The sequence below is a fragment of the Lepisma saccharinum genome, chromosome 21, assembly GCF_977018435.1.
Source record: "Lepisma saccharinum chromosome 21, izLepSacc3.1, whole genome shotgun sequence".
Taxonomy (NCBI): Eukaryota; Metazoa; Arthropoda; class Insecta; order Zygentoma; family Lepismatidae; genus Lepisma; species Lepisma saccharinum.
Window position 1 is genome coordinate 41,229,534 of NC_139249.1, and position 24,150 is coordinate 41,253,683.

At 36.2% G+C, this 24,150-nt stretch overlaps 1 protein-coding gene across 1 annotated transcript in view; it reads left to right on the plus strand.

Moving 5' to 3' along the window:
• Positions 1–24,150, plus strand: part of LOC146004145 (mast/stem cell growth factor receptor kita-like) — an 82,664-nt gene that overhangs the window by 47,619 nt on the left and 10,895 nt on the right. The window contains exons 10-15 of the mRNA XM_083142809.1: positions 2,253–2,353; positions 4,385–4,535; positions 6,317–6,541; positions 13,989–14,181; positions 15,559–15,608; positions 23,961–24,103. Of these exons, the coding sequence (XP_082998935.1) occupies positions 2,253–2,353; positions 4,385–4,535; positions 6,317–6,541; positions 13,989–14,181; positions 15,559–15,608; positions 23,961–24,103 (863 nt within the window). The remainder of the gene's footprint in view (positions 1–2,252; positions 2,354–4,384; positions 4,536–6,316; positions 6,542–13,988; positions 14,182–15,558; positions 15,609–23,960; positions 24,104–24,150) is intronic.

Here is a 24,150-nt window from a genome sequence, read left to right on the forward strand (position 1 = left end):
GAGTTACTTTTTTCGGGCAACGCCAAAAATACTTTGTAGGTATGTATGCTGAAGATAAGGACCTTGTTTTCTGTTGTAACATCGATGCTCTATTAGAGTCCCTAGGTGTTGTCCATAAAAGTAAAGAATGGCGTTTGTTTTTAGTCTGTTCGAAAACAAGTTTGAAAGAACTTGCACAATGGAAATAAATATCAAGCATTCGCGTAGCATATTCCAGGGGCATGAAGGAAAGTTATGAAAACATGATACTGTTATTAACAAATATCCAGTACTGTAAATACTCTTGGCAGATAGGTGGAGATTTAAAAATTATTGCTATCCTCTTAGGATTGCAACTAGGTTACACCAAATTTTGCTGTTTCCTGTGTAAATGGGACAGCAGAGATAGAAAAAAATCATTATGTTAAAAAGAACTGGCCGAAGAGAGAGTCACTAATCGCAGGACAGGAGAAAGTTGTTCATCCACCACTTGTAAGTTCGGACAAAATCTTACTGCCTCCTCTCCACATAAAGCTTGGTCTGATGAAGAATTTCGTAAAAGGAATGGACCGTGAGGGTACTGGATTTAAGTTCCTCAAAGAGAAGTTTCCGAAAATTACTGAGGCGAAACTAAAAGAGAGAATATTTGTTGGACCTCAAATTAGGAAACTAATGAAAGATAATGATTTTGAAAAGAGTTTAAATGAGCTGGAATTGGCTGCTTGGCAATCTTTCAAAGATGTTTGCATAAATTTCCTCGGAAACTACAAGTCAGAAAATTACAGAGAACTTTTCAGTAATTTGATTCAGAACTATCATGCTCTGGGGTGTAATATGTCTCTGAAGATACACTTTTTAGACTCCCATCTCGATTTCTTCTCTCAAAACCTTGCGACAATGAGCGACGAACATTGAGAACGTTTCCACCAGGAAGTTGGTGAAATGGAAAGGCGCTACCAGGGAAAATGGACTCCAAATATGTTGGCAGATTATTGCTGGACACTAAAAAGAGATGTTCCTCAGGCAAAGTACAGCCGAAAATCAAGTTCGAAGACATTCTAGATATGCCATTGTAAATAATATTGTATCGTGTCACTATAAGGCTATATAAGATTTGTATGTACCTGATATTTTGTATGTACCCTGTTACTCAAATTTCATGGGTGATGGAAAAATTCTGTAATTAGATTTGAAATCAGCACATCAAATTCAATTAGAATCACCCCCAACTTCTCTTTTAACAGACAAAAACTTCAATTTTGTTGGACAGTGTAATGAAATCTGCCCATCAATCTCATTGGCATTTAGGACAGCAATTGTAGCAATACATTTCTCTGTTTAATGGTTCCTGTTTATGTTGATTCCATGAAGTCTCTGGGATCTGTCATGTTACAAAGTATCTAGTTTTCAACATTTCATTCCTTCTCTTTTTCTATTATTCAACACATTGTTGTTATGTTACCCTTCAAATCAAGTTATGGAGTGCTTAGACCCATACCTAAGGGGAGAGGCAAGGGAGATTTTGCCCCCTTCTCCCTCGAACAAAGAAATATTTTAATGTGAACCTATAAAAACCTACGAAAAATAACATTGACAATTTTTCAGATTTTGCAAAAATTTTGATTTCGTTCTTACATAAATGAATGGGTTGTTTGTGGAGAGACGTCGATCCCAGAAGTCTGCAGTCTTCAATATTTGGCAATTTTTGTTTTATAATCATTTATGCAAGTTGGGACAGTTCTTCATCATTGCTAACATGTACCATTTAATTTATAAATATGTGATATTCTATACATAGAATTATCATAGCTGTTCAATAGTGCTGGTATGAGAAAATTAAAGGAAATTTGAAAACATTGTTAATTTGTGGAATACTTCTGTGAATTGAATGTAAACAATGGGCACAAAGCTGTATGCCATGTGACAGCTTTTGTCTGTAAGCGACTGTGTTCCTGATTGTCGGGTTGGTGGGGGGTCTATTGGTGAGTTGAATTTTTTCTGTTACTGTGGACCCCTAATATTGTAACATTATAATTGTATGTCTCGCTGCAATACTACCATAGCATTGGTAGTCACGTCTAATCCCCTTCAAAAAAATTCTCAGTACAGGCTTGAGTGTGCTTATCACTGAACATTTAAAGTGCATGAATGAAGTACTGGTGTATTTAATTATGTGAATTTCCTATTTTATTTTGTTTTGCAGCATGTTCAATACTTATATATTGAGATATCAAATAATGTATAAGAGCATTCTCTCTTTTTTGTTTACCTAGTTCCAACAACTATTAAACCATCAATTATAGCAACAGTCATAGTTGCAGTTATCATAATTATCTGTCTACTGGCTTGTGTATTCATCGTAATGAGACCACAGGTATTTAAGAAACAATATCCTTAAATTTAAGAATTTTAAGTCCTACCCAGTGGTGTAGTGGCTGCCCCTGCAACCCCCACAATACAGGAGGGGGGCGAGTTGTAGGGCCCCCACAATGTTTTCTCTACACTCCTGAAATTTTATATAATTTCAGATATTCAACACATAGTGTCGGTTATTTTTTTAAAAAAATACGAAATAGACAAAATGTAGGTCAACAATGACAAAATTTGAACTTGAAATTCACTAAATAGAAACTTTCGATCAGTGAACTTAGAATACGTATAAACAGAGTTACTGTAATTTACGAGTCAGTGGACACCACAAATAACACGACTACTTTCTTTCTATTTATTTATTTTCATGTGGAAGGTGGTCTAGTGGGTTCCCAGTAACATATTATAAGACAATGTCTGCTATAATAAGCAGGGACGTACTGGCTCAATCTAAGGGGCCCTGGCAACCTAACCTGTGGGGCCAGAGAAATGCCGTATTAATTTATTTACTTGTAGATCCCCTAAAATAGGGGGAAAAAGTCCCTCATCTCACACCTTTATAGATATACTGTTTGTCGCAATATTTTAGAGTATAAATTGTCTGCAATTATGAATCTAGTAAGAAAATTCATTTGCTCGGACAGTCTGTTCTTTATTGCCACACAAGCAAGAAAACTTGGTAATTCATGAACTTTTACCACTAATATTAGTTTTATGTGTGGTATTTAAAATGTAACTTCCCTCGAAATATTTTCAAAGGGGGGCCCAAGACTTTTCATATTCAAATAAGAACTGAGACAAATTTCCCACGTAGTCCACACCTGTTAAGTGTTACAAATTATTTTCGATTTTTAGCTTTAGTGTGACAAGGTAGTTCAACTTTCTTTTAATTGTTAAACACTTCAAAGGGGGGTAGCTAACTGTTTTACATCTATTACCCTCTGATGCCATCGCGATATTTTTTTTACTAAGGGCCCCCAATATTTTAGTTGCAGGGGTGCCCCAGGGCACTGTGCTACGCCACTGGTCCTACCTTTTGCTGGGTGAAATATACTATAACATTTATTAATATGGTTATTTTCTTGTAATATAGGTCTCTTTTTAATTTGTTTGCTAGTTATGAAACAAATAGAAAAATCTACACATAATATTTGATTTGATTTATTTCATTCTGTTGACCATTATACAGTGGTTGATCTGTTCAATGTATTACAATTGGTAGATCTATCCAAATATTCTACAAATATGTACGTATGAAAACAATTCGTGACATTAAAATGTATGGAATTAAAAAATGTATGACTGATTGGAGATTCTACATGCTTTCTATAGTTTTGCTAATATTAGTTACAGAATACATTTACACCACAACATATACACACATGTTTAGTTAATCCCTACAGTCAGGATGAGATCATATATGTATGTGCAAATAAGTGATTCGTGATTGAAATAAATCTTATCTTATCTTATGTCATTTTGGCAGGAGTTACCTATATCTTAGGAAGTATGTCAGAAATTTATTAAGAATGCTCTCGTAAATATTTTTTCACTAACTTTTTTATGTGAAGGAACTGTCTGCAGTGTTCTATTTTGTACTCAGATGTTACTGAAAGGACAAATAGCTATGATGTTTGGTCCTTTCTCAAATAGTGTTGTGTGATGGTATTTTATGGTTGCTACCATTCCTTGTACGGTATTTATGTGAATGATTGCATAAAGCATCCCCTCCAGCTAGGATAATTTGCATAAGCATTACTCCACGTGCTTCATTTTCTCCTGAATCATACAAGTATCCTTTCACAAATCCAGAAACTTGTCCAAGCAACCCCCATCTCCCAAATAGGAATTTCCACTTGAAGCTCTGGAGGTTACATCTGCATGAAAATGTAGCATTCCATTCACTATGAACTAGCTACTTCTGTATTTTATTCAAACAAAGAATTCACTACAAATGCACACTTCTTCATTTCGTTTTGCTAGCTATATACGTGTGTGTGTGTGTGTGTAATTTGACTGCTTTGTTTTACAAAAGATGCCACTGTACCTCTTAACCTTGGATGAGATTGAGAGATTTGAGAAAGGTGCTGTTGAGAGTATTAACCCAAGCCATGTACTACATGATCAACTTGATCTTCTGCCTTACGACAAGAGCTATGAATTTCCAAGGGACAAACTGACTTTAGGTAAGATGATAGATATTTTGATTGATAGCTGTACTTTCTGAGCATTCCACATTTGATGTAATTTTGCAAATACATTAACAGCGAGCGACTAGGTTTAACTATTTAATTAATATCAAAGTTCATATTTTTCTGTTTCTCAATCAAATTCTCTATAGAATTTGTCTATTATCAAATGTATTCATTTTTTATCACTTAATCAAAAAAGAAATATCATGATTTTTTACTTAATTGTTTCATGAATACAGGACAAGTCAGAATGACTGAAACAACTTTATTATGATGTAACTATTTATGATAGAAAATTGAACAAGATATCAATATAAAGAAAAACTCTGGAAGTTTTATTCCCACTGGCATGCTTATGTTGCTCTGCCAGGATCGCTAGTGTGCCAAAATGGCAAATGCCCATCGGAAGGGGCATTGCATGTTGAAGTTAGCAAAAACTGATTCGATTGCAAAGGTACAAAGATATTTCTGCACACATTTCAATAGTAATTCACCATCTCTAAAGAACATCTACCATTGCATTGGTACAAAAAAATCAAAGAGACTGGGTCTATTTGTAAAAGGAAGAGCAATGGATGGCTGCATGTACCCGATGAGTCAGTGAGCAGAATTAAGGAAGTGCTCACCCAATCTCTTCAAATTGTTTGTATCATCTCAGAAGAGCATTTAAGTGACAATGGCATATAAGACTGGATGCCATTTTAATACCCCAAAAAATTCCTTGAATTCATGTTACATTAAACTGGTCACACTGAAGATTTTGAACCTAATCATGAAGCACCATAGATGTGATCTACAGCTGAGCTGATAACGTTACTGATGGCTATTGATATGAAAACTGATATTTGAATTCTGAAACAATTTAAAGTTGTTCAGATTATTTATACCTTGTAATACTATATATACATTTCATGTCTTCTGGTATTCTGTTTTGGTGTTTGCCTTCAGCTCCCACATTTTTTAAATGTTCCTCACTTGAAATAATCATAGTATGAAAATACCTCTTAATTAAGACATCCAGTTTAATCACAATTAATTAATATTCTGTATTTTGCATAATTTTAATGTTATTCAGAGCATGAAAAAATGATCAGGCATCATTGGTGATTGTTAAAATCAAGTAATTTTTCAACTACTGATAACAGAATAGGTACTAACCCTACATCAGTGTGAGATACATGAGGGTAAAATTATCTTGGAAGTGATTAGGTATGTGGTTCTAAGCTTCTCAATAGCTTCTTCCCTTTTTGTCTGAATACAGATGCCGACAGTCTCCACCTGGTGCCACTTTGTGTCTGAGCTTGCTGTCTGTATATATGAGATACAGATCGACTAATTTCGTTCAGGTTAATGGTAGCACAATATACTTGTATCCAGAAAATATTCTGAACTCATTTGTTTCATGCACTTCAGCAGTGATGAAGATGATGATGTAAGTGATGAAGAAACTGTCAGTGACTGTGATCATGTAGAGTAGAGAAAGAGATTAAGAGATTGAAGTGGGATTTGATGGTGAGTACAGTTTGGAAAGTGACAACGAATATCACATGCAGTGCTAAATAAAAATATATTTAAGAATAAATATGAATAAATATATGTATAATAAAAGTGAAAATTAATTATGAATATGTTAGTACCACAGATACATCATGCTCAATCATGTTACATTTCCAGATGCAACTGATGTGCTTGCAATAGTGTGAACTGTAACAATCTCCTACAAATTTATTGATGCATTTCATGCAAAACTTCCAGGATATGTTTATTTATTTCAGGATATCAGCTTGGATGTGGAGCTTTTGGTAGAGTCGTGAAAGCCATGGCTGAAGGCATCATTGAAGGGGAAGCTGAGATTACTGTAGCAGTGAAGATGATAAAGCCACATGCCGATCGCTCACATATGAAGGCCCTCATGTCAGAGCTCAAGATCTTGATTTATCTTGGGAGACATGTCAATGTTGTAAACTTGCTGGGAGCTTCCACTACAAATCTGAGAAGGGGTGAGTTAATTTAAAAATTAACTGAAATTGCTACTACAATCAGTTATTGAAGTTGGAAGGGGATGATATCCCTCCCCTCCTAGCTAGGAAGATTCGGTCAAAGCATCTCCCTGCCTGTCTCATTGTCACTATGTTAAACCAAAGGATAATCACTCTATTAAACAATTTCCACTTCAAGGGCTGACTGCAATTCACAATTCATTGTTACTGTTTATGCTATTTTGCAAAATGCAAAACATTACTTTCTAGCATAATCTCCTTTTTCTCAGTTTCCTTATTTCTTCTGGCTCTCCACCTGCCATACTACATATTATCAAGATCAATGAGGTTAATATATATGTTTTATAGTACTTCCACTTTTTGCACTTTTAGGGCAACCATATCTGACTGACAATTGGTAAATGTCAACTTTAATTCATTGCTGCAGCTTTCATCTCAGTGGCCAAGCACATTGAGTGATTTCACAATCTTGCTACCAAATTCCAGTCTCAGCTTGGACATGTGTATACATTTTCGAGCATCTCTTCATCAGTCGTATCTAATCAACATCCATCCTCATTCTGGTGATTAACCAATTGAGCCCCAATAGCATCTTCATCTTAGCCTTTGCTATCTTCATCTTAGCCCTTACCATCAGGTTTCCCAACAAGAATCCTTAAACTTTTTGCATATGTTTATTTATTATTTTAATTTTTAGTACTATTGAGATAAAAAACTGGGGGTTCTGACCTGAATACAACAAGTGGCTCCAAATGTAAAAGTCGCAAGGCGTCAAATCGAACGGGGGATCGAGCTGGGCAGTCAGCATGCTGATAAATCATGTCACGTCTTGTAGCTAGAGGCACATCCTCCAACAACATTGCCATCCCGTTCCTCAAAAATTGTTCATAAGTGATGCCATTTAAGATTTGGGGCAGGAAAAATGGCTCGATCAAATGATTGTTGATTACGCCCATCCATACTTCTGCCTGGGCATGCGACAGTGGCTGGATGAGAATTACCCAAAGAAATGGATTGGCCGAGGCAGTCTGATTCCCTGGCAGGCTCGATCCCCCGATTTGATGCCTTGCGACTTTTACATTTTGAGTGACATGACAAGACATCGGTAAACTCGCAAGAAGAGCTCAGGGAGAGGATCTTAACAGCTGGTCAACACATCAAGGACACCATCACATCACGAGTTAAGAGACCAAATGTCCGTAAAAACCTGCGTGCCTGCATTCGTAACGGAGGTGCCCACTTTGAGCAAGACGTGTAATGTTCTTTAATTGTATTGTTCATTGATTCCATTCACATGAAGATGAATGAAGTATTATTTCTTGTACACAAATGTGAATGTTAGCAATATTTGTACCTTGTTGGGTAGCAGATGTCACAAGGAAGTAATTTAAGTAATTTGTACGCTTCGTGTCATACCATTTTTGTTATTAATACGTTGCCAAGTAAACTAAGAGTGCATTTTTTTTATCATCACTTGTAAGTTTAGACCCACCCGTTACTTGCATGTGATTGTTATTTGGGAAAAACTTTTTTTTTAACGAACCACTTATTTGTTAGCTATCAGAAAGCGCTGAAATAAGTTCCATGCAATGAGCAGTTTTTTCTCAAATCATCTTTTTATGTGGAAAATTGTCATTTTTAAAAAAAAAACAATTGAAACTCGATTATCTCGAAAACTACTAATTTTCGGACAGGGTATCATATGGTCAAATTTATTGCAAATTGTCTCTACTTTAACCCCTTTCAGGGAATACATCTAATTACCAGTCACCCTGTATACTATATTCATGTACATTTTAATTTACACATGTCTAGAAAGAGATATAACATAGTGCATTTCGAATTACTGAGACTCAGGATCAAACTTCATTCTTTTTGACTTTCTGCCTTCCCTGACACCCGAAGTAGGAACATCTCTTTTTAACATCCAACAAAAATCTGCCATCATGGAAACATTCCATCGTCCCTGGTATCTACGTTCCATCTCTGCTATGTCCTTGTGAAATCTTTCCCCATGCTCCTCGCTGAAGTGTCCGAGATTACTCGGAAAGAAATCTAGATGTGAGTTAAGGAAATGCAATTTGAGGCTCATTTTACAACCAAGTTTACATAAATTCGTTAGCAGATTTTTCACAAAATGTTCATAGTTAACGTATTTTTCATTGCCCAGAAAATGGGCAACCACCATTTTGAAACTTACCCAGGCATCCCTTTTCGTAGCAGTTATTATTTCTTCAAAATCTGCATCCAACATCAGTTTCCGTATCTGAGGGCCAACAAAAATACCCTCTTTGAGCTTACCCTCAGTGACGGATGGAAATTTCCTGTCAATGTATTTAAAGCATTCGCCGTCTTTGTCTAACACTTTCACAAACTGTTTCATTATCCCTAACTTAATATGCAACAGAGGAAGCAGTATTTTAGACAACTGAATTAATTGCCGTTGTGTCACATTCTTCTTCCCTGGAGAGAGAGATTCTCTACTTGGCCACGTTTTCACTTTCCAATGATTCTCCCTGTCCCGACTGTCCCATTCGCACAAGAAGCAGGTGAATTTTGTGTTCCCAGCCTGGAGACCCAACAACAAAGCTATCACTTTGAAATCTCCACAGACAGACAAACCATGTTCTTCATATTTCACTTTCAGTAGCATGAACCTCAAAGTTTCATAAGTTTCCTTAAGCGACACAGAATATGCAACTGGAATCGATGGGAACACATTACAGTTATTTAACAGAACACCCTTCAGACTAGTCTGTGATGCATCAATGAAAAGTCTTCATTCACTTACAGGTAATGGACAAAATAATATGAACACCAATGCAATTGCAGAAAACTTGTATTAGTAGGGGGTTGGTCCCCCCCTTGCCTGAATGACAGCTTGTATCCTACATGGGATAGACAAAGGTCCTGTACAGTGTGAACTGGAATACGTAGCCACTCCTCGCACAAAACAGTCTCAAGTTCCGAAAGTGTCATTGGAGGTGGAAACTGATTACGGACTTTGGCCTCCAAAATGCCCCACAAAGGCTCAATGATGTTAAGATCGGGGGACTGTGGACACCAGATGAGATGTTCTACCTCATCACTGTGCTCATCAAACCATGCATCAACGCACCTAGCAGTGTGAATAGGGGCGTTATCATCTTGGAAGATAGGGCATGCATCGGGAAACAAAGTCTGAACCATGGGATGGAGGTGGTCACCCAGGATGGTGCAGTACTTCTCTGCGTTGATTCTCCCACGCAGGACGACAAGTGGGCCAACACCATTCCAAGATATAGCCCCCCAAACCATCACAGACCCCCCACCATGTTTCACAGTAGGCACTAAGCAGTCAATATCAAATGCTTCAGCAGGAGTTCTCCACATGTAAACACGTCCTGTGGTCTGAAATAATGTGAAAGACGATTCGTCTGACCATATCACATGTTCCCATTGCTGCTGTGTCCAATTCTTGTGCTCTTGGCACCACCTTCTTCGTGTCACTGCATTACGTGGAGTCACCAACGGTTTGGGGATGGCAACTCTGCCATGAATGTTCACAGAATGCGGCTCCGTTTGAATGGTTTTTGTTGATACAGGGTCCTGGAGGTGATTGTTCATCTCTGCGGTTATCTGGGACAGTGTTGTCTTGTGCTTTCGAGTCACTATTCGCTTCAACACACGTCGATCCCTGTTGGATAACTGTTTTTCACCCACTATTCTCCTTTGCAGACATTGTCTTTCCATGTTGTCTGTAGGCTGTCAGAACAGTTGACACTGTGCTCTGTGCTACACCAACAAGTGTAGCTGTTTTTGTCACAGATGCTCCAGCCAGGCGGGCTCCTATGATCATGTCTCTTTTGAAGTCTGAAAGGTCGGACATACCTGCATTTGACGGATGGCTGACTGCTCGCATGCAACTCTCACACCAGCTTCTGATAGACTGATATGTTTGCTTTCATCGCCACTAGATGGTTGAAATCTCTGCTGAGTGTTGTTCCTTTTCCACGACGGCGTATATAGGTCTTTGCAAACCAAGGTGTTCATATTATTTTGTCCATTACCTGTACATTGTAAGAAATACCATACAATTCTATGACTTTCCTTATGTTGTTACAATAAACAAGGTTTTCGTCTTCAGTAAAGTATGGGAGTAGCTCTGTCTCTCGATGCCTGTACCATGAGAAATGTGTTCCTGGAGACAACAGGTTTTTCTTACTCAGTCGGGAACCAAGAAGTTGGGCACTCTCCTTTGGTAAATTTAGGTCTCTTACGAGATCATTCAGTTCATGTTGTGTGAAAGGTTGCAGAGTGCCTGTACTTGTACCAGGACAGAAATCGTCACTGTCATCATAGTGTGCACGTTCAACTTCAGTGTCACTACTCATACGTGGTACAGGTACAGGTACATCTGGCCCATGAGGCACGGGCCTAATGGCCGATTGTATGTTGTTGGGATATCTCACATTGCTCTTGTTCTTAGCACTGAAACCGCTAACATCTATAGCACAGAAATAGCAGTCATCAATGTGATTTTTTGGTTCCCGCCATACCATTGGTATTCCAAATGGCAATGCTTTCCTCTTGCCACACTTCCACAATCGCAAAGCTTCCACACATGTTTTGCAAACTTCATGCGGGGCCCAGTTTTTGTCCTGATCACCTACTTTAACACCAAAATATTCGTGGTAAGCAGACCTCACAAATGTGGTGATACGTTGTCTTTGCCTCTTCACTACATAGCTTCCACAAATGTAACAGAATACATGGGGCGAGTTCAAACACTTCCTGGACGACGACGACATTGTCTCTCAACACAACACAGCACGAACTATCGACAATGACGAAAACTTTATCAAATATTTTGCATTCCCTACTGCTATTTACATATATAATATCTACAATACACTTAACTAAGGTTTTCGGATCATGTAACCTTATACATGGTAAATACATTAAAAACTGTACTATTTGCATTAGTTGGTATCGAATAACAAAACTTAGAAACAAATTTATTGAATCATTCATTGTTACTAGGCGTCTTCAGCAATTTTGTTAATCATATAATGTAATAAGAGGTGCACTGCCATCTATCGGGAATATTATTAACTTCTAATTTCTGGGCAGGAATTACGATTTATACAACACTGAAGATTTCTAAATAACTGAGGGTGATACAACAAAAACAAGGTCACTTCTGAAATCAGCATCAAATGTAGTTTCAGAAACCACAATTAGTTTCCAAACATCAGAACCCATGTCGACCAGTGTAATTAGTCGGCGAGAATAACTACTGCCACAATGAGCTCATATTTATGTCTGAGCACCTTTACACTGAATTTTGTGTTTACCAAGTGAGTAGTTGTGGTTATATTTTTCGAAATATTTTGTCTCCAATGCAGCCTTTTTTTCTCTTCCTAACCAATATCTACCTGCTGCCTCCAAACGATTCACCTGTATGTACCTGCCTTGAACAAACAGTCGATAATATTTCCAAAATGCAATGACCCATGTGCCGGGAGGGGGGCAGAGCAATAGCTTGTTTACCTTGTTTGTCTCCTGATGATGAAACAACGGTAAGAGGTGAAATTAACCATTGAAATGAAATGCAATTATATGCACAAATGTTGCAATTTGCAGATAGTGAACAATGTCAGAAACTGAATATGTGAATTAGAGCACAGTCATGTGTAGGGCCTGGGACTTATGTTATAACATATTTTTTATTTGGCATCGGATTAAATACTGGGGTGAGATCTTTACATATCTGATGAAAACAAGCTGAAATAGCCGAACTTGGTAAGGCATATTTTGACATATTTTACCAATTTCAGGTTTTTACAACATATTTCTTTATTGTTTTTGTAATATGAAATATTTATCCATAATTTCGTAATTGTCCTGCAATTATCATTTATTTTATAATTTATTCTTCGTACTTATAGCGCAACAGATAGTTTATATTATCGATGGCCAGGTAAAGAAATTGTAGACAAAGAAATTAAAAGCAGATGCCGTCTATTCTTACCAACTAGTACAAAACAATAATACTCTCTTTTCTTATCCCACCGACAATTGATAGCCATGTGAGGAAAAATGTTCTCCATCATTGTTGTGCGGGCATGAGAATGTTTCAATTATTTTTATTTTTCCCTTTTTTTAGCTTCTCTCAACAATGAGTCAAAAATTAAAATAACATTCAGTACATTACAGTCCTTGCTCTATTGGCAATTGAGTACAGGAGTTTCAAGATGACTTGTCATTTGAACCATGAACGTATCAATGTGTATACTCTGTCCCAGCTATCTCTCGAGCAGGCAAACAAAAACCAGTCTCTGCATAGGTAGTGATGCATGACAGATCCACCACAGAGTTTCCACAAAATTTAAATATGACATAATAGCAAAAGAAACTTAGGATAATTAATGTGAGTCCCCCCAATATTTGCAGTATTTTCCCACTACATTATTCGGTTGAATGGATTGTGACTTCATTGAATACCTCAGTCCTCACCCTAGTCGATCTTCCCTGGAAGATACTGACTTCCCGTATAATGAGAAATTCGAAAGTACTGCTGTGAATTTTTTTTACTTTAGTAGGAATATTTCTGCATTTTTCTGACATATTTTAAAAAAAAATTCTGACATACTTGAATTTTTATGACATATTTTTTAAATCTTTATGACATATTTTCCAATTTTTATGACATAATAACATGCATATTTTACAGTTTTATATGACATAAAGTCCTGGGTCCTACTCATGTGTGTTTCCTGATGTAAGTTGCCTATAAAAGCAATAAACCTACGTATAGTTTCTGGCTTCAGATAAATTGACAGGTAGCTACTTATTATACATAACTTGAAATAAAAACTATTGCCCAGTGTTTAAAATGAACAATAAGATTTTATTTTGTTTCAATTTGTTACAATGTAAACACAAAATGCAATATAAATAATACAATGTAATTTGATCAAGTTTAGTAAATCACACTATGAATTTCTTGAGCCACAGTTGATATACATTTAATCTGTGGTCCATAACCTCGTAACTTAAAGTTGCTGTCCAGCCATTTGAGGGCGCTAGTGGCTACAGCATCTTCTTTTCCACAGACTATGGTAAACATTCCTACGTAGAGATTGTTCTGTTCTGGTGTTTAATTTCTGCATATTGCAACACTATTGTTCTGTACTTAACATGGCTTGACATTCAAGTTATAAATTCTCTTTACAGCTAACAAATCATTGCACACAAAACGTGAAGCTTAACCATGGTTATGGACCCGAGCTGCTGGTGTGTGGTGGTTGATTAGCCAGACAACTCACTCTTCACATAATTTGATAATTATATTTTCCCCTTCTCTTCTGTAAAAATATAGATGTGCATTTTTGTCTGTGTATATGTGTGTGAGGGGTGGGGGAGAGAGATAGAGCATTTATACATTTGTTTTTTCTTTCTACAGGAGAATTATTGTTGATATTGGAACATTGTAAATTTGGAAACTTACAAAACTACTTGCTTCGACATAGAAATGATTTTGTGAGTCAAGTTGATCCCTTAACAGAAAAATTTGATACCATCATTGGTAAGGACAAATTAAATGACTTTGAGAGAAAGCATGCAGAAGATATAGAAAGTGCAATGCAAAAAGTGAGGTAAGAATATCTAACGACAAACAATGTAAATATAGATTACAGTTTTCACTATTTTTTGTAAATACAGTAAAACCTCATTAATCCGGACCCCGATAAGCCGGACTTCACTTAATTCGGACAGGCAGCAAAATGCAAGGTTTTAAATGTGGCTAGAAGTGAACAAGAGAACTTCCCAAAGAAAAGGCAGTCAACCACTGATGAAATTCTGTTTCCCGCAGACTTTGTACTTTACTGTATAGTATATTTAAGCCTATGCCCATTAAATACACCATAATAAACGTGTTTTGTTGCTATGAACAGAGTTTTTATGCACTTTCTACTGTTCTTTCAGTTAATCCGGACTTTCGTTACACCGGTCAACTTATCCCCCCGCCCCGTTAGTCTGGATTAATGAGGTTTTACTGTATGTTGAAATTACCTACACTCTGTCTCAGTTATTTCTCGGGCAGTCGAACGAAAACAAGTCTCTGCACAACTAGTGATGTGAGATGGCTCCACCAATGAACACATCAGAGGAACAGGATTGTATGGAGGGGGACTGCAGTTACCAGTCTTCCCAGCAGCATGTACTGCTTCACTCTTCCCACTTGATCAAATTTCAAAGGTAGTTTATGTGAAATGTGAATATTAACAATGTTAAGACTATTTCCCCTTTTTTAAAGAAATGTCCCAGTATCCCGGAAAATGTTCTCGGGATGCCCATTTGTCCCATATTTAGCTAAAGAAATAATAAGTGAATGAGAATAACTCATGTTCTGAATTTTATAGTAATGCATTGGAAAACAATGTCCTCTTAAAGGACGCCAAGAGTTCACTCAAATATTAATATATTTTGTCAAAATATTAAAAATTAGGGATTAACAATGCTTTAAATAACAATTGATTTTGTAATGTTTAAAAATGTTATAAAATATAAATAATTAACTATATTCATGCCTATATAATCTGTATGTCCCATTTTTTTATTTTAGAAATCTGGCAACCCTAATAACTCATAACAAATATTAAGGTGTGTGTGTGTGTGCACCCATGCATGCACATGTGCACATGCACTCACACACACAAACACAGAGTTTGAGAGAGCAATGACAAACAGGAGATCCATGTTCAGTTGCTGAGGTTGGTGATTTACGGTGGGAATTTTTTCAGCAATAACCCTACATGAACCAGCTCTGGGGTCATCCAGCCTCTAATAAATGGTTATCTGAGGGGTAGAGATGATTGTGCTGATTACATCTCCACAAATTTTCAAAATTGTGAATGTTTCCTCCATGTCCTATCCACATCCCAACATGACATGTTGCAATGTGTAAGGGGTGGTTTAAATTATATAATAATCATGTGCACTAATTCATTTGATACATTTTCTATTTTTAGATTGTTAGACAGCGTAGGGGACAGTAGTATGAACAGTACTCCATTAACAGGTAAATAAGCTCAAGTTTGAAATATACAGTGGACTTTTTTTAATTCAAAGTCCAAGAACACACTGAAAATTTTAATTATTCGACATTTGAATTAACAAAAACAGAAAATCAATACAAAAACTACATGCAGTGGACAATTACCATAGTTTGAGTTTATTCTATAGTGCAAGCACGAAACAATTCCTCTGACAATAGTTAATGCTACCAGTAAATGACAAATACATTTAAGTAGACTGTAGTAACACACAAAATCACATACACATGTAACATTAACTACTTGTTCTAACTTAAAGAAATCTGTGACTTTTGTTTGTTTATTTTTACGCATTTAAGAAAATCTTAATTTATTGTGTTAAACAAGTCATCACTAATGTTAGCTTGAGATTAAAAATAAATCTTCTTAAATTTTCAACCACTTTGAAAGCTTCAAACTAGGGATGGCCAAACGGATCCGTATCCGAAAAATCCGGATCCATTTGGATTCAGATCTGGATCCGAAACTTCCGGTTCTGGATCCAGATCTGATTGGATCTGGATCCGGATCCGGATCTGAGAGTTTCTTATCTCAATCCCATTACAATATTACCACACCTTAAAACGTATTATGATCTTCGATTACAAAGAAATTTTTCAGTAGTTCTACAAGATTTTTTTCAAGTGTTGTTCCTAAAATACTTTGCTACGCATCGGCTAACACACTCGTGCACAAAAATAATCTTACCTGTTTAACATAAAATGCTAGAGGTGATTTTTTAAATGCAATTGAAACAAATATGTATTCATTTGAATGTATTGGAAATGGAAACACACATATATGTGAGACATTCCATTCCAGGATGAAACGTTTAACACATTTAACAAGATAGAAATGTTATACAAAAATTATACAATTGTTCTACAGTTACGTTTTTAAAAATTAAAATAAAACATTATAATATATACAGTGTTATATAATATACATACGAGATATGTATATTAGCAGGTAAACATTTGCCTGCTATTATCTTTGCTGTTGGCTGTATATAAATCAGGTCTAGCCAATAAAGTACTACCAATGCTGTCGCCTTGTTTTCAAGGTGCATGGGCTTCTAAGCCGGGTAGTCTCATAGAACAATTTTTGGGAATCCACCTTAACGTGTAATACCCCCATGATTAACCCTTTGAACATAAAATGTGCTTAAACGTTTGACGCATGTAAACGGGTTTTGTCAGTACTTACAAATTACAATATTGGCGCATGTACAAGTATGCACAATTCACATATTCTCAGATGGGATATTCTGAACTGAACTTGGAACTTCGAGTAGTATTATTTTTGAGCTTCCAGAAGTAGATCAAAATAGAATAGAACTATGGCGTTGTTGCTATATTTTTCATTGCGTGTAAAAATTGTGTAATGGTTATTTCTTTCAGTTAAATGATTTCGTTGAAACTGGTACTGTTAAAACTCTTTGCATTTAAACTTTATTTAACCATTTAAGAACCAAATGGAAGAATAATGCTCTGTTTACAGGAGGAATTTTGTGCAATTTTTGTACAGTAAAATAAAGTTCGAAGAGGATTCTAGATGTCAATGATGTCAAGAAACTCAAACTACAGCATTGAAAATAGCATCGTTTGTTTGGTTGTTTGATTTGTTGTTTTAATTCCACTTTATGAAAAGAAGGCTAATCGGGACTGGGCCTACAGTTTAAAGTGGGATCTGAAACTTTAGGTGCCTCCACCGGGTATTGAACCAGAGATCCCTTGATTACAAGGCAACAGTCTTACCACTACGCAGTAAGGGAAGCCCTGACCATAGTGGTGTAAGTAAGTACGTAATGATATGATGAAACTGAACACACGTGACCATTAGTGTTGTTTGTGAGACAGACAAGGAGATGTGCCAAAGTCTCGTACAGTGCCCATGTGAGACTAGACAAGAAAACAATATTTTCCAGGATGAGACAGATCAAAATCTCGTCTCACGAGTAACACTGGCATATTTAATAGAAATGTGAAATCTGGAATTAAATTTCAAAGTCCATATCATGGAGGCACCTTTTTCCAATTTGCCTATCCTGCACCGTGGTAACAAGCACATATGTTTTAGTTCGGCGGGCACAGCTCTTCCTCGAGAACTCGTTCCCGTTTCACGGAGAATTTATATTATATATTATTTATATTATTTGCTTTATTTTACTTCGCTTCTTGTGCCACTTTTGGCTGATTTGTGAAGATGGGGATGAGTGATGATATGATGAAAATTGATGAATAGACATTCACAAACATCCATGCCCAGGCCAGGATTCGAACCTGGGTCCCCTGGCATCATAGCGCAATGTGCTAACCACTCTGCTAGGGGGGCTGATCGAGGTGCAATTAGTGAGTGACAAGTCATAAACCTTTGGTTGCCAGGACACGAATCCTACATTGGCACATCTCAGACATTTCCTTAGACTTTCTGCTGAAATCCAGATCCGCAGATCAGAAAATTCCTGATCCATGGATGCAGACCAAAAATTACAGATCCAGATTTGGAACCGAAAATTACGGATCCAGATTTGGAACCGAAAATTACGGATCTGGCCATTCCTACTTCAGGCAAGGTTCGTACAAGCTCTTTCGCTTTCATCACCTATTAAACTCATGTGATTGTTTGAACTACTTATAAATACATTCATCAGTGCCTGGAGATTCACTGTCTCTTGTACGTTTCCTGTTCCCTCCACCTTGTAGAATCCAGTTCTCCATAATTGTATTTTCATTTTTAATATAGGTTGGTAATGTGTTCAGCAGTATCCCATATTCTTTAGCGATGCAACTTTTCTTCCTCACACCTCTTTCCTTTTCTCTTAGACTTCTACTTTTTGATCTAATGTTAAGCTAGCATATGTGCCATGCTTCGACATTGTGAACAATTTACCCTGACTCATCACAACATGCACTTGAGGGCAGATAAGAAGACTTTCGCAAATCATTGCCCAGTGGGGGAGGGTTCAAGAACGAACACTTGTACACAAAAGGGGTGGGCAATTCCACATTATTGAGGAGTGAAGAGACACTCTCTCTATCCTATGGCATGTCTCTGGATAGCTGCCTTTAAATTATCCAAATAAAAGGTTCAAAAATTTGAATTACATATGAATTTTTAATAAGAGAATAAAGTTCTGTTCAAATTACTGAATAATTTGAATTATACAAGTTCGAATTAAAAAGAGTCCACTCTATGTTTATTTTATTGATATCTACTTTAACTGGAATGTTGGAAATATTTATTTGTGAATCATTTGACATTGATCTTGAATATATTTGTTGTGTCTATTTTTATATTCTAATGTATAGTTCCCTCTCACAACAGTGTCTGTATTCTGTTTATTATTTTCTTAAGGCATCACTTATGCACCAACATAGAAACTGAAGTTATTTACTTTGATTAATGAATTTATTTTTCACCAAGTTCAGCTTGCTTCCATCAGAGAATGCAAACAAATTCATGATAATGGCAATGGTAAAGTATAGCAAGGGGATAATATGGCATGTGTCCTAGGATTGGTAAAACTATGGATTATTATATAAGAATAATTATGTAAAATAATTGTAACCAAATATTTTCATCATTTACCTAGTAATTTACCTCTGCTGCCAAGAATACTTGTGTCTATTGGAGGGGAAGTCGGTTGCTGGTATCTCTTCTGTTAATTCCATCGAACTATATATAACTGGAAGGACTGCTTTTCATCGCAAAAGTGAAGCCATTCTCTCGCTTAGTTATGCCAGGGAAGTGTGGAAGAAACGCTGGAGCAGACTGATGTTTCTATGGCGGTAAATGGATTTTTACGACTGATTATGAAATAAATGCCATAAATTATGAGAAAACATTACAATGAGTACGTCATTATAGTCAAACACCATGGGATTTAAGATTAAAATAACCACATCAATGTATTTTTAAGAACTTCTTGGTAAAAGTTAATAAATATTGAGAATTCTGCAGCTGTTGTCCGCATTGTGATATAACTTGTACAATATTATTGTTGATATCAGAGCAACACTGTGAACACGATTGGTTACAAACCATCGAAGAAATATTGGGAAGAAAAGGAATGTAGTTCTAATGCACGGATTCATATTAATTTATTTATAAATGCGACACTACATGCAAATGTACGCTCATCCTGTCTTCCAGCTGACAGCATCAAACTAACGAGAACTGTGCAAATGCATGAAAAGAAAATAATAATTAAAAAAGTACGGAATAGATTGAAAAGTACATGTATCTATAAAGAAACTTCGATTTTACTTTGTACTGAGTGAGATTAAATTTTGGTTTTGTTCTAAGTGCATATATTTTGGACACGTTAATTCTTCCTTTTACCACATGTAAAATTGCTTCATAAATTTGAATTATAATTTTTGAGAGCATGCAATAATAATGCCATCATTGATTAAAGTAATGTTATTAGGTTCTAACATATGTTTATAAGTTAAGAAAAATTCCAATTGGTTATTACAAAGTTTAATCACTTGTGACAGTGTATGAAACACATGGCTGTAAACACATTCGAAAACTTTTGCTAAAACATTTAATTACCGTCATCAACTTTCAATAAATACATCTAGGCGTAGTAGAGATACACATATTTTGAGGATGATACTTATCGAAAAAAGTAGACACCCATGAAATTATCTACATGATTTGTACATGCAAATGCCAAACATGATAGTACCATGTTCAACCCATTTAAGACTGGATAAATTGTTCGAAACAACACATGCAAACTATTAATAGTGAAGAAACACTTAATAAGATATTCATTTATAGCACTGAATGCATAAATATGATTAAATTATGTTTTTTTTTGCCCTATACGAAAGCAAAAAGGAACGTAAATACACGTTAGCTTATGGAATTACCACATTTTCTTCAAAACTTCCCTGGAGGAACTAATCGAAAATGTGGCTTAACTTTTAGTCACCGATCAGCGTTGCAGCGAGCACTCCAGTTATATATAGTTCAATGGCTAATTCACACCATCAATGATTTAACCAAACAACAATACTCTCTCCTCCCTTAATTTGAGTATTTAAGTCTTCTAGTGTCACTTTAAATATCCTGTACAGCACAAACATCAAAGGGATCTCCAATCTTGAATATCTACCCCCAAATTTCCTTGATATTCTTCCAAAAATCTTCACATTGGTCTAATTTATGGTCATTCTGGCTCAAAAAGTACCCTTACACCCCCCTCCTTGATATTTGAACTTACATTTCCTCAGCTGGAAAATCCTGGATAAACCTGTTTGCAACCTGGAAATGTATTGTATGTGTGAAGGGCCTCCCCAATGATGCAGTGGTAACGTCGTCACCTTGTGATGAAGGGTTCCTGCAATCAGTACTCAGTGGAGGCACATAGTGATTAGGATCCCACTTTATACCATAGGTCCAGTCCCGATTAGCCTATGTGTGCATAAAGTGGACTTAAAAGACGAGCTCAAACTAAAGCTGTGTGTCTCAAGCTTAAACATTCATCACTCAAAATGCAGTGAAACCTTGATCCTACATTTTTCAGGGGATCAAGGTGAAAAACTTAAATGTGGGAAAATGTAAAAATCCATCATATTGAGCTCTATTGAAACCACAAAGCTTGAATGCAAAATTGGGGAAAATGGAAAATAAAATCAGAATTCTACAGTCTAAGGTTTTCTCTTTACTCACAGTTTTATGAATTTATTGTCCTAACTTTTAATGCCTTGTTTGTTTTATCCCATTCTCGTATTTTCAAGGCATACATTTTTATTGAAAGTTCTTTCTAACTTCAACACAGATGTGTTTGTTTGTTTGAGTTGTTGTTTTAAGTCCACTTTATATAACTCTTTTAAATCATTTTCTCCTACTAGCTCTTTACCTAATTCAGACCCACCAGCCGCTGCGGTCCTTCTGCCAGTTGTGTTAATTCTCCAGTAAGCTTTGAGACTTGTCGTGCAAGTTAGCTGCAGGTTACAGTTACAACTTGCTGCAATTTCAAAAGTTGGTAATTAGTACCTTTGCTTTTAATTTGCTGCAAATTTGCAGACATGCTCTGAAAATATCCTGCAAGTTCATGTGACTTGCAAATTCAATGTGAATTTGAGGTACATCTACCTTGCTATCTGGAATCTGGACTAGACCTACAGTTTACAGTGGGATCCGAACCACTGTACAATGTACAGATGTACTAAACTTGCCTATTTGCTTTCTCTATAGAAGAATAAGGGGCCAAGCTATATCATAGTTCAGTTCAGATTAATCAGTACCCTATTGATATCGGCCAATGTAGGTATGTCGGTGTATTGCCTGTAATTTAGTGCAAAGTTCTGCCTTTCTAAATTATGTTTATGGATATAAAAATATAATTCACATATCCTAGTTTTGTAAAGTACACATCTAAGCATGCTATGTTTTAAAAAGAATGTAATAGGTTTAAAAATAGTTCATGTGTCTCCTAAATTTACTTTGTTCACAGACAGTTAGAGTCAGATGGGAAACTGTACTTTACCTAATACTAGCCATTGAAGACAAATGCCCTAATTTGTTAGTGCATTCTAATGCATTTTGTATTTGAATTTCATTATCTTACATCACTTTTCTGCCACTTAATCACAACAATAAAGATTAGATGAAATTGATATGGAGCCAGTCACAACAAACACCCATGCCCAGGCCAGGACTCGAACCTGGGAGCTTTGGAGGTGAGATCGAAAGTCAACTACTTAATGCACTTGGCTACAAAACATGATGAAGATGATCTATTATAGGAGACACTTCTATCAAGATAGCAGTTTGGAATATTACTGATTGATTTCTTTTTATTTTACTTTGCTTTTTGTGCCACTTTTGGCTAATTTACAAAGATGGGGATGAGTGATGATATGGTGAAATTGATGAATGGACATTGACAAACATCCATGCCCAGGCCAAGATTCAAACCCGGTACCCCTTGCATCATAGCAAGATGTGCTAACCACTCTGCCACGGGGGCCGGCTGGAGTATTATTGACCTGAATGCAGTCACCTGAGGAGTATAAATAAAAAATGAGCTGCATTGTGATACCTGAGATGGAAAGATAACAGAGCCATGTGAACAGAGGTATAAAATGGATGAGAGGACTTTTCCATTTGTGGCAGCTAAGGAGATAGCATCTCTCAGAAAAACCCTAATCACAAGTCATCATGGCCGTATTTAGAGGGGGGGTTTCTAGGATTCAACCCCCCCCCCCGAAACTTCTGACATGCTGGATTAATAGATGTTCAGAAACCAAAATCTGTAACAAATTTTCAATTTTTTTTCAAAGCATCACAAAAATACAAGGAGACAATGTTGAAACGATCGAGCTAGAATTTTCATACATTTGGAATTCTGAAAGTTGAGTGAAACAGGATTTATTCTCGGAATTGCAGCCCACCGGCGACCCCTCCATTATCACTTCTGCTGTCATCTTTCCAGTGTTGCTCCCCCGTCACAAGGAATATACACTGAAGATTCTCTTATGATTGTCCCAAAATTATCTTTCCAGCTTTTAAATTCCCCGTCCGATAAAGTCGAAAATAAATCCCCCTTGATAGGAGTTCAAACCTAGTACCTCGAGATTCGTAGCGCATTACGTTCGCTATTGAGGTTACAATCCATGCACCAGGCTAATCTTTTAAAGAGAATAACTGGTTCCACACTTTTCAAAATTCCAAAAAAATAATTTTAAAGTCAAACAACAAAAACTTTATGACTAAAATTTCCATCTAACTTTTTAAAGTTTTTTCTTGAAGGTATCTAAAGTTTAATGACAAAGTAAAATAATTGTGCATTTCAGTACACACTGTATGAAACGTAAAAAAAACAAAAATAAACGTATGCTGGATATTCACTCATCTGCTGGATTGAGTAAGCCCCCTCAATGATGTAACAATAATATAATAATAATTATTATAAGTATTATTATTATGGAATAAAATTGTTTTATTATAATGAAATTTTAATTATTATTGTACAATTATTATTATTATTTCTATTATTCAAATTTCTGGCGACACCCTGGGAACAATTATAAATGAACCCCCCCCCCGAAAATTTTTCCTGCCTACGGCCATGCAAGTCATGTAACATAATTGTAACATGTGCATTATTGAATTAACCTATTCTGAAAGTTTATAGTTCAACTCAACACTGCAAAGAAGCAAGAGTAAAGTGTGCAGTGACATAGAGGAATATTTTAAAGATAAGTAAATTAAAGTTTTATACAACATTTGAAATGTAATCAGATCGATATGAATATGAATATTGTGACATTGAATATCTCATGCATATCCTATTTCTGTGACATTTTTCTTTATTATAGATGACACAATTGCAAACTCAACCAATGGTTATGAAAAGAAAGGTACATGTCATGTTGCTGGCTTAAGGCCATTATGTACAGAGGATCTATTATCCTGGGGGTTCCAAATTGCTAGAGGAATGGCCTATCTAGCATCAAGAAAGGTGAGTTTATTTATAATACTAATAATCTGGATCATTGTTCAGAACAG